The sequence below is a fragment of the Equus caballus genome, chromosome 20, assembly GCF_041296265.1.
Source record: "Equus caballus isolate H_3958 breed thoroughbred chromosome 20, TB-T2T, whole genome shotgun sequence".
Taxonomy (NCBI): domain Eukaryota; kingdom Metazoa; phylum Chordata; class Mammalia; order Perissodactyla; family Equidae; genus Equus; species Equus caballus.
Window position 1 is genome coordinate 45,287,960 of NC_091703.1, and position 11,590 is coordinate 45,299,549.

Consider the following 11,590-nt stretch of genomic DNA (forward strand, 5'->3'; position numbering starts at 1 on the left):
TGCGTTCACTGAGACAGCAGACCTATCTGCCGTTTCCATCAATCGCTGCGCTGACAGAGCAGCCTCGTGACTATTGTAAAAGGGATGTTTCAATCATATGTGAAACATACTCTTTGAGGGTGTATAACCATCCTGTATACCCCCACTTCTTTGGAGTGCTCCGTTCCTTTGTGGAAAGACTCTCCCGGGTTATAATCCTCAGATTTCAGCTCAGAATAAACTCACCCAAATTTTCATTTATAGATTAGTTATGGATTATTTTCGTCGACATGATGAAGAGTATGCTATTAAGTCAGCTTCTGGGGTGGGGGAGGAGATCCCAAGGTGAAGCACCTCGAAGTCACCCATCTGTCCTGAAGGAGCCCAGGTATTTGCTCACCAACTCCTGACCAGCATTGATTAGGGGTGCGTCCAGGGAGTAGGTTTCCAGCTCTTCCGGCTGCCACACAAGGACAGCAATATGACTCCAAACAGTTCTGGGAACCAGAACCCTCAGGCACCAAATACTGACATTCAAAAGTCAGCTGAGGCACAATAAAAAGTCCAAGAAATGTGGGGTGATCAGTGGCCCCCTCTGTTACACTATTATTACTTACAATAATAGAAAGTGCTACTAGGAGAAAATTTCTGATAAGAATAATCACAAGCAGCACTTTTTTTTTTTGAATTTCAAATTTTATTTAATTTTAAATAATTTACATTGAAATAGCCACACACCTAGTGGTTGCTGTATCGGGCAGTTCCATCCTTGGAAGAACGCATCCTCTTGGCGGCACTGAGAGCCCTTAGTGTCATTACCGGACTAGCAGCAGAGAAGGCAGAGAAGCAGGAGAGTTTTGAACACTTTCCTTCCCGCCTGAGCTGGCTCTCACAAGCAGCACTTTTTATTAAGCCCCTGGGACATATCCCAGTCGGGTAGGTGCTGCTGGACTGAGCAAGTTAACTGACTCCTTATGGTCAATCACAAACAAGCCATGTCAATCCAACCCATATCTCCTAGAGGTGCAGTTTTTTAGACTGAGTTTCCAATGCAGGAAACAAATTTCATGCCATAAAAATACCAAAATTGAAGATGAAGAGACACGAAAATAAAATACAAATATATAACAACACAAACTAAGTATGTATGAAGTCAAAAGGCTAAGTTGTCAGTGTTCTTTTGGGAAAAATTTTGTGCCTGAGCTTGGTTTGCTAAGGTTCCTTAAACTACAGTTTCAATGAAATTTTCTCCGTAAATGTCCGTCAGCATTCTCATTGCTCAAAGACCTTAAAAGTCATTCAACATTCTAGTCGCCTTTCTTGGAAATTTCCATTACTGAGGACATGTACATGAACGCCCCTCTCTCTCCCCTCCCTCCTTCATTTCCTCCTCAAAGATTACAGCTGACTTTTGTTTAAGTCTTTGGTACTTTTATACAGGCACTGGAAGCTTCCTCTGTTCTTTTCCTGTAGAGATCGTTCCTTGGTCTTTCTGAGAAGGTTTTCCTTTGATGTCTCATGTTTTCTCAAACTTTTCAAAAGAGACAATGACTTCGCTGAAATCCTTCCTTGACTCAGAGGCATACTGGACTCTCTTTATCACTCTACCTTGCCTTCTCAAGTTTCGCCATCATGTGAATGTTGACTGAACTGGCTTCCACTTCACTTCAAATCTTTTTCTTTTCCTCAAACGTTGTGCCTACTTGGAGAATGCAACAACTTGACCTCAAAGACTAGCTCATTCATTTTTCTTTCTTGCTCTTATTGTCTCAAAATATCATGCTTCATTTTCAAAGAGATTGAGGGAAATCCCAAAAGATATCCCAAAGGAGGTGATGTTTGACTGGTGCAAAATTTTGGCAGGTGTTCATGGACTCAAGCTGTGTGGGAACTGCTTTTGACAAAAGGTCAGGAAGTAAGGCAGAAGGTGATTGTACTGAATGCCTTCCGTTTGCTCCCCCAAATCCATCCTTCATTTTTTTCCACCCTACTTTGTGTTGTGGGAGCCTACCCATATGGATGGCATCAACAGACTTCTTTGCCCTAAAATTTCCAGTTGGGTTCAGCCAACGAAAGTCACCAACAGGAGAGAGTGGCATTTTTTTAAATTGAGGTCATAATAGTTTAGAACGCTATGAAATTTCAGCTGTACATTATTATTTGTCAGTCACCACAAAAATCTGCCCCTTCAACCCTGGTGCCCACCCCAACCCCTTTTCCCCTGGTAATGACTAAACTGTTCTCTTTGTCCCTGTGTTTGTTTATCTTGCACAAATGAGTGAAATCATATGGTATTTCTCTTTCTCTGTCTGACTTACCTTGCTTAATACAATACACTCAAAGTCCATCTGTGTTGTTGCAAATGGGACGATTTTACCTTTTTTTCATGCCTGAGCAGTATTCCATTGTGTATATACATACATCCATTTGTATGTATGTATATATATATATATAGAGAGAGAGAGATCTATCTATATCTATATCTATATCTATATCTATATCTATCCATCTATATATACATCACATCTTCTTTAGCCAATCATCAGTCAATAGGCACTTGGGTTACTTCCACATCTTGGCTATTGTGAATAATGTTGCAATGAACATAGGGGTGCATAAGACTCTTTATATTGTTTTGTTTTATTTTGTTTTTGAGGAAGATTAGCCCTGAGCTAACGTCTACTGCCAATCTTCCTCTTTTTGCTGAGGAAGACTGGCCCTGAGCTAACATCCGTGCCCATCTTCCTCCACTTTATATGTGGGACACCTACCATGGCATGGCTTGACGAGCGGTGCCATGTCCACACCCGGGATCTGAACCAGCAAACCCAAGGCCACTGAAGCTGAACGTGCGAACTTAACCACTGCACCACTGGGCCAGCCCCAGACTCTTTGTATTGTTGATTTCAAGTTCTTCGGATAAATACCCAGTAGTGGGAAACCTGGATCATATGGTAGTTCTATTTTTAGTTTTTTGAGGAATCTCAATACTGTTTTCCACAGTGGCTGCACCAGTTTGCATTCCCACCAGCAGTGGATGAGGGTCCCCTTTTCTCCACAACCTCTCCAACATTTCTTGTTTTTTGTCTCGGTGATTGATTATAGCCATTCTAACGGGTGTAAGGTGATATCTAAGGGTAGTTTGAGAGCGGCATTTTTTGATCCCCGTGGATCTCCCCTTACCAGGTCACAATGGATTGGCTGCATCCTTCTATCACAGGCCACAGCTCCCGTCAGGTAGCGCTTTGTCCCTCTGGGTTCAGGTAACAGTTTTGTCCCCTCAGCCCTAGAAATGATAGAAAGTCTTGCGCCAGCTCTTACTGCTTTTCCTAAACTCTGCCCACAGCTCTGTAAATAGCTTCTGTATTAAGCTCTTCTCAAATTATCCATTTTGAGTGTGCCATCTGTTTCCTGCCAGGTCCCTGACTGATACAGTGTGTTTGATTAATCGGTATTAGTTCAGACTAGTTGGAGCGTGAAGCATGCGTGATGAAACAGTAAAACATCACGTAGGAACAGTAGGCTGACAGCAGATGGTGGAGAGGCTTGTCTTCCAGGCCAGGGAGTCCAGCAAGCAATGGGAGACTCAGAAGGTTTCAGATCAAGAGTGACATGCTTAAGAAAACTAATTCAGTAGATACATGCCAAATGGTTTAGAAACTGGAGATGGAGAGACAAGTTAGGAGATGATTACAATTACTATCACAGAAAGATAACACTTTGTAACTATCAGATTGGCAAAGATCTGAAAGTTTGATAGCACAGTATGTCGATAAGCATGTGAAGAAACAGGACTCTCAGACATTGCTAGTGAGTGTGTAAATTGATAAACCTCTTTGGAAGGCAATTTGTTAATATCCATCAATATAAATGTTCATAACTTATTATTATAATTTTTTTTTAGGAAGATTATCCCTGAGCTAACTACTGCCAATCCTCCTCTTTTTGCTGAGGAAGACTGGCCCTGAGCTAACATCCATGCCCATCTTCCTCTACTTTGTATGTGGGATGCCTACCACAGTGTGGCTTGCCAAGTGGTGCCACGTCCACACCTGGGATCCAAACCAGCAAACCCCGGGCTGCCAAAGCAGAACGTGCAAACTTAACCACTGCACCACCTGGCTGGCCCTGTTCATAACATTGATTCATCAGTTCCACTTCTAGGTACTTAGCCTATAGATAATATTGCACATATGCTAAGTAATTTATGTTTAAGGATATTCACTGTAACATTTTTCTAATGACTAAAGATTGTAACAACCTAAATGTCCATCGATTAGAGACTAGTTACATGAGTATGGCACATTCTATATAATGGAATACTATGCAGCACTTAAAGAGAATGAGATGACTCTTTATGTACATACATGCGGAGATCTCTAAGCATAATGGCAATAGCAAAGGCAAGGTGCCTAATAGTATATATAGTGTGCCTCTATTTGGGTGGGAGCATAAAAGGATATTTTGCACACAAGTTTGTAAATGCATAGACCAGAGGAATAAAGGAAAGAGGTAAAGGTTTGTTGCTCTCCAAAGAGAACTAAATGGCTAGGATCAAAGGAAGGAGGGAGATTTACTTTTTGTTCTAATATTTTTGTCCCTTTGCCTGAATTGTCTATGTTTAAAAAGTACATTGCACTGCCATCTTAGAATCAAACCTCTGGGGCCGGCCTCATGGCTGAGTGGTTAAGTTTGTGCAGTTTGCTTCCCGTCGCCCAGGGTTTTGCTGGTTTGGATCTGGGCGCGGACATGGCACCGCTCATCAGGCCACGTTGAGGCGGCATCCCATGTGCCACAACTAGAAGGATCTACAACTGAAAATACACAACTATGTACTGGGGGGGGTGTGGGGGGGAGGGGAAAAAAAGCAGAAAAAAAAAGATCGGCAACAGTTAGCTCAGGTGCCAATCTTTTTTTTTTAAAAAAAAAGAATCAAACCTCTACCTTGATATCAGCTCTAAAAATCAGACTACGTATAGCTTTCTTGGTGAAATAACACAACTGAGAGGTATTCAACTAAAAAAAAAACTTTATAATAAAGTATTTGAATGCATGAACAGAATGTTGAGCTTGTTTACCGCGTGAGTAAATGGGCTTGAACTATCCTGCTTGGTGTTGTCAGTTCTTAAAGTTCAGAGTAAGCATACTATCTGAAAATTTGGAAGGCTGGCTTTTGAGTAGTAACTACTTCCTTCTGCGACTGCCGCTGATCCAAGTAGGCAGTGGGCAGGCACGTCATCCAGGGAATTCAAACCCTGGATTGGTGGTTGACATTGATGCCTCACTTAAGGTCCCTTCCAAACTGGAGACGTTATTATAAGGCTCTACCCTATCAAAGCTCTCAGAACTTCTCTATTGTGACTGTTGTTTCATTCGTCTGACCTCCGCTTAGACTGCACCCTCCATAAAGGAAGAGTCCGTGCTTGTTTACCATCGGGTTCTTAGCACCCAACGCTGAACCAGTGCATAGATGCTCAAATATTTGTTCAGTTGAATTGGACATGGCTTTCTGTGTCATATTGCCCCCGTCCTTCTTGAAACTGGGTAAATAATTGACCTTCCATCTTAATTGCAATGGCCAACTTATTTTCTTTATAATGGAATAGTCAAATAGTATGACTAAGTTTTCGTCAGTGGTGAGACTTTTGAATTAAATGCAATTTAGTTGTCCAGTTTCTGTGGTACTTGAATAATTGCCATGATGTTTCTAAAACATTGTATTACCATGTAGCATTAGCCTGAGAAAGTTGGGTCTTTACATCTTGCTGTTTGTGTTCATTTCCGCCTGATTAAGACGATTAAAACTAAATTATTTTTGCAGTAATAACTCTTGCATTGCAATCAGAACTTCAGCTTTAGAACTTATAAGTAAATTAGCTATTTCTCTTATGGGGTTGCGACTCTGCAGCAATACTTTCTAATTACACAATACTCATAATACTTTACTAAATTCTACTTAACCGAGCTGATCATAAATGAAGTTTAATAAACTCTAATTGCTTGACTAATGTACAATTTTATTGCTTTTCCAGAGTTCATTTTAATGAAAATACACGGTCATTACACTTATTGGTGGATTTGCTTAATAAAAACTTACTAAAGTGACTTTAGTCAATGCTTTTAATTCAGGGATGCAAATTTAACATAGGTTTGTTTTGTTTTGTCCCTTTTTTTTTTTTTTTTTTGGTAAAAAAAAATCTATTGCAGGGCCAGCCTAGTGGCATAGGGGTTAAATTTGCACGCTCTGCTTCTGCAGCCTAGGGTTCACCAGTTTGGATCCTGGTGCTGACCTAGCACCGCTTGTCAAGCCATGCTGTGGCAGTATCCCACATACAAAATAGAGGAAGATGGGCACAAATGTTAGCTCAGTGACAACCTTCCTCAAGGAAAAAGAGCAAGATTGGCAACAGATGTTAGTTCAGGGCTAATCTTCCTCACACACACACACACACAAATCTACAGCAGTTTTAGGGAAAACACAACAAGGTCTAACTCTCTGAAATGGCAGAAAAACTTGAGAAGACAGGATGAATAGGCAAGAGCTGCTGAGGACAGAACAGGCATGATTTGGAAGTCTGATGTTGCAAATTGGCCAGCTCAGGGACAAGGTGCAGACTGCCAAAAAGTTTGCTTGGCTTGTACAATGCTTTAAAATGCTTGCATTTGTCTGCCAAGTCACCTGATCCCCCCACTCCCTACTGACTTACTCCCATCCTTACTCACTGACTTTACCTGCTTGGCCCTGGTAAGCATTGAGTGCCTGGAGAATAATGACATCATTAAAAGAAATATGGAACTTGGGGAGAAAGGGTGAAAATGGAGATTTTAAGGAAATATGGAATTTGAAAGGCAGATGAGTGCACTAAGGGTGGAGGCCGAGGATACGAACTTGGGACTGTGCCCTGAGGTTGAGACTTGAGGTTCTGGAGAGAACAACTACAAAGAAGCTAAAGGAAAAACTTTGGGCATTACTCATATTTAAGGGCTATAAGTTACTGGAATCCCAGGGAGGGGAAAGAAGCTGTCATAAGAGAATGAGGGTAGAGCGAGGTATGGAGGTCAAGGAGAGAGAACTTCAAGCATAAGATAGTAAACTGCACCTAGAGTAAGAAGGATAAGCACGGGGCAGGGGAGGGAGCTATTGGATTTGGTGACTAGGCCACTGATACCATCAAAGAGCAGTTACAGCAGACAAGAGGTAAAATTACAAAGACTTAAAGACAAGGTAAAGGTAGATGTAGGTGGACACAGCCACCCTTTTAAGATGGCTGACAGCACAGGGAAGGAGCTGGAACACCATTCAGTAAAAACTAGGGTGGAGGATCTCAGGATCTGGTGTTTTTGAAGAAGGAAAAGAAAGGCCAATGGAAAGGGAGCAAGATCCATAGAAGGCAGGAGGGGATGTGCACAGGGGACGAGGTGGCCCTGGGGAGGAAATATGCCTCAAGGAAGACCACCAGTGAAGACTGACATCTTTTCAAATATTGAGAGATGTTAAGGGGGTGCTAGTGGATGGCTTCTAACTTGTCAGGTGAGTTATGGCAGGCATAAATTTGTATAGTTGACATAATTCAGGAAGGCAGGACAGGTTTGCTGAGCAGCAAGGAAAGCAACTGAGATTAGTAAACATTAACTATGGTTCACACTGCCATGATTTTGAGATTTTGCTATCTATTACAAACAGCAGGCTTGCAGGTTCAAGAGAATTTATTTTTGTAGATGTGATTAGTTAACTTTCCTGTAAAAGTGGTCAGTCCACAAAAATGGATTACAAGTCCATGAGCGCATGGTTTTTCCTGAAGTGCACTGGTGTTAACCTATCAGTCTTTAGGGGCATAGGCTTACAATGCGGGTCATAGTTTCTAATGTGAAGACATGGTTGAGAATTTCATTACGTGTTGTCTCTTTTTATTTATCAGGATGAATTCGCCTAAGCAACTGATTTTTTTCCTTCTTTTTTAAGGACATTGCAAATTGTGAAATTAACTAGGATCCTTTTTCAAGTCAGCTAACAGTTGAGGGAAAAAAAATCTGGATTCACCGCCAGCTAAGGAATAGAGCTTGGCAGGCTACATTTTTTTATTGGCCTCATTTCTGCCTCCAATTTGTGACTCTACCCTTATTCCTCCTTCTCATTCTTGTTATCTTGTTACATTTCACATACCCTAGAGGCCACTTTAAATCCTTTTTTGGAGCAAAATAGAACATGTAAATATTAAACATATAATTCAGGCACTTCAAGCATCTTAATATTTGTGGTAATTATTAATAAGTATGTGTGCAGTTACAAGGCCACTAGACCAAAAAAGCTTTTTGAAACTCTTACAACTTTACATTTAAGAATAACGGATAGTAGTGTATAGAGCAAAAAGCCAAATGAGTTAACAGTACCAAATTATAGCAAAATGAATAGAAAAATTAAGACTCAGCTAGATGTCTGTCTCAATTCTTTTCATAGGCAAACATGTAGCATAATTACGCCTGAGAATTTAAGAAAAGCAATTTGCTCTCTTAAATGATTTTGGAAGCTTTCTTTCCAACTCAACTAACACTATTCAAAATCACTATCTTGTAGTGGTTAAGAAGGTGGGCTCTGGAGCCAGACCACCGGGTTTCAAATCCCATCCACCAGTGGACTTGTGTGACACTGGGCAACCTACTCACCTGTTTCCTCACTTGAAAAATGGTGGTAACAAAACCTACCTCCTAAGATTTTGAGGACTTAATAAGTTTATATGAGTGTCTAGAACCACGTCTAGGACGTTTCAAATGCACAAAAAATTGGTAACTACACAATTACTTTGGCTTTACAGTGGTAAGACTCATGAGCCTCCTGGAGTGGATAAGCAGCTGGATTCTAGAAGCCCAAGCTAACGCAAGGAAGCTGAAGACCAAAAAGGAGTCCTTCCAGCGCCCTGCTGAGAAATACATGGGAAGTCAAACCTTCAAGTCAAAAAGGCTCTTAATTAATGGTACTTTGCATAGATTTGATAGCATACTTCCAATTAACTGGCTCCTAGAGCCCTCTTGAATTCATTTACTAAATAAACATTTACTGAAGGCCTACTTTATCGTGCAATGTTTTAAATACCACAAATCATTATAAACGAGAGCACATAGCCACGCTCTTCCCCTTATTGCTTTAAACTATCAGAGTCAAATAAAAGCTCCCAGACGTTACCAAAATAACAAAAATGCTTTAAAGTGTTACATCTGTCATGAATTTAACGGAAATCACAAGTAGAAGCCTATCACAATCTCAAGTTTTAGAATACTGAAAACAAACAGTGTGACTCAATAAGTAAACTCTGGGGTCCCATTAGGTGGAGTCAGTCCAACACAGGAAGCATGTGGCAGGACTGGAGGACAGCGTGACGAGTGCTTAGTCCCACTGGACCATGCGCTCTCCTTCAGGAAGAATACTCCAGTTCGGGGAGGCCTCGTCCCGGGACAGCCAGTTGAAATCGTCAACGTCTTTCCAGTTATTTTTGCTCCTATCTAAACCAGAGCCCTCGAAATGCTCGTCGATCCCCGGGTAGCTCCAGGTGTAAGGGGCGAACTGGATCCCACTGCAGTCCTCTACGATGGCCCTGCTGGTCACCTGCAGGAAGACCCGGGTGTCCCTCGTAGTGTGTACGCGGAGCTGTTGGCAGGCCACGGCCAGCACGCACTCACTGCAGTCCTCCAGGAACACGGAGGTGGACACCGGGCCGCAGAGCACCGTGCAGCGGCGGGCTTTGGTCAGCCGCAGGGTGTTGGGATTGCCATATAGTTTGATGGTGCAGTTGCTCAGTCCGGTCAGAAGGACGTCGCGCTGGTGCAGTTCCTCCGCTCTCTTCTCCAACACTTGCGACTCCACGTTGGAGAAGCCGCAGACGTAGCTGGAGCCGAAGCCTCCCTCCTCCTTCACGGGCGGCGGGGAGGCCCGGCTGCCTTTCGCCGCCTGGGCGCCAGCAGCCGCGTTTACTTCGGCGGCCGGAGCAGCATCCTTCCTCCGGCTCTTGAAAGCGAAACGCTTCTTGGGCTGCAGCTCCTGGCGCCGCTCGCCCAGGGCCGCCTGCAGCCGCGCCAGAGCCTCTTGTCCCTGCCGCAGGTCGTAGGCGGCCAGGAATAAAACCGAGTCGTTGAGAAGTTTCTGCAGTCCCTGGAGCCGAGCGGCCGCCTCTTCCAGGCGCTCGCCGGACTCCCCGCCCTCCAGAAGCTCCTCCACGGCCGCCCGCTCCCGGGCGAAGGCGGCGGCGAAAAAGTCGCTCGTCTCCCCCTCCACCTCCTGGTCCTGCCGCTTTTGCTTCCGTCTTTCCACCTCCAGCTGCCGCTCTTGTTCTCGTCTCTGAAGCCGCTCGGGCACCAGGCCTCGGTCCCGCTGGGACCCCACGTCCCCGTTCCCAACACCGACCGCGGAGCAACTACCAGCCTCCATCTTGCCTTCCAGCTTCCCCGCTCCTGCCTCCCTTCCTCCGGGCGCGCCCTCCGTGAGGCCTCCCACCAACGAGCCCTGTGATTGGCCGGCTACGCTGACGTCAGACCCCGGGCCCTATTTCCTTCGCCCATTGGCCCCTCCGCGTCGGAGGGGGCGGGCACGTCGGGCGGGGCTGACTGAGAGGGGGTGGGGAGACAAAGGTCCTTGTGGATGGGTGGGGTGGGAGGCAGGCGGGGGAAGCTTTTTTTCCTCTTAAAGGGGCAGGACTTATATCCGGGATTGTGGGGTGAGTTGCAGCAGCGGCAGCTGCACATGTGGGTTTGTTTATAAGAACAAGGTTAGAAACTCGCAGGCCTCCCCCTCCCCCCGAGCTCCTCCCTACTACCCCCTTACAGGCCGGAGATCCGCTACTGGTGGGGGGAATGTGTGCGTGGGGTGGGTGGGGGGACAGGTAGTGGTGAGAAAGATGGAGGGGGGGACTATTGCACCGCCCGGTCCGCGCCCGAGGAGGCGGCAGCTGGAACAGCTGGCTAGGGAGCCGCTTGCATGCCTCTGTTTTTTTCTTTTCCCTTCCGCCACCCCTTCCCCCAACCCATTCCTGCCGCCCCCAAATCTTCATCCTACCTGCCCCCTCCCCCCCAGCCGCTGCAGTTCTGCGTGGCCTGGGGCTACTGGATCCCCGCGGGCAGTTACGGGGGCGGCAGAAGGCGAGGGGCACCGGGATGGAAGAGCCTGGGTTCCTCACTGCAACTGGGTTCAGGGGGCCCTGGGGGAGTCTAGAAACGGATTACTATTTTTTTGGCCAATTGCTGCAGTCGCAGGGGTGGGGGTTGGGGGGAGGGTGAGATTCCACACCCCCTTGTTCTTCCTCCCACGCCCTCCCCGCGTTCGCGGTCACTCCTTTGGCAGCTGGGCGCCGCTGGCCGCGCGGGGTGAGACCCCAGCCCCGGGCTCTGCGGCTCTTCAGGGGGCCGTCGGTCTTTAGGAAGGCGATGGGGGAAATGTTACATTATGTCTAGAGGTGGTGGGAGGGCTCTGTCACCGGAAGTGCATGAGCCCAGCCTAAAGTGGGGACCAGCCGGAGGTGTGAGTGGGCAGCCGAGGCGGCGCAGGCACTAGCAGAACCCGGGGCAGCGGGCCGGGCGCGAACTGGGACGCGGCCGGCGGCCGGCGGGGCGACCTCGCGTGCTC

At 45.6% G+C, this 11,590-nt stretch overlaps 1 protein-coding gene across 1 annotated transcript; it reads right to left on the reverse strand.

The window, feature by feature from the left end:
• Positions 1-7,668: 7,668 nt before the first annotated feature.
• On the reverse strand, positions 7,669-11,145 carry TBCC (tubulin folding cofactor C). Its single transcript, XM_005603927.4, has one exon. It carries the CDS (start codon positions 10,397-10,399, stop codon positions 9,362-9,364), a length of 1,038 nt encoding a protein of 345 aa, XP_005603984.1. The 5' UTR covers positions 10,400-11,145; the 3' UTR covers positions 7,669-9,361.
• Positions 11,146-11,590: the final 445 nt, after the last annotated feature.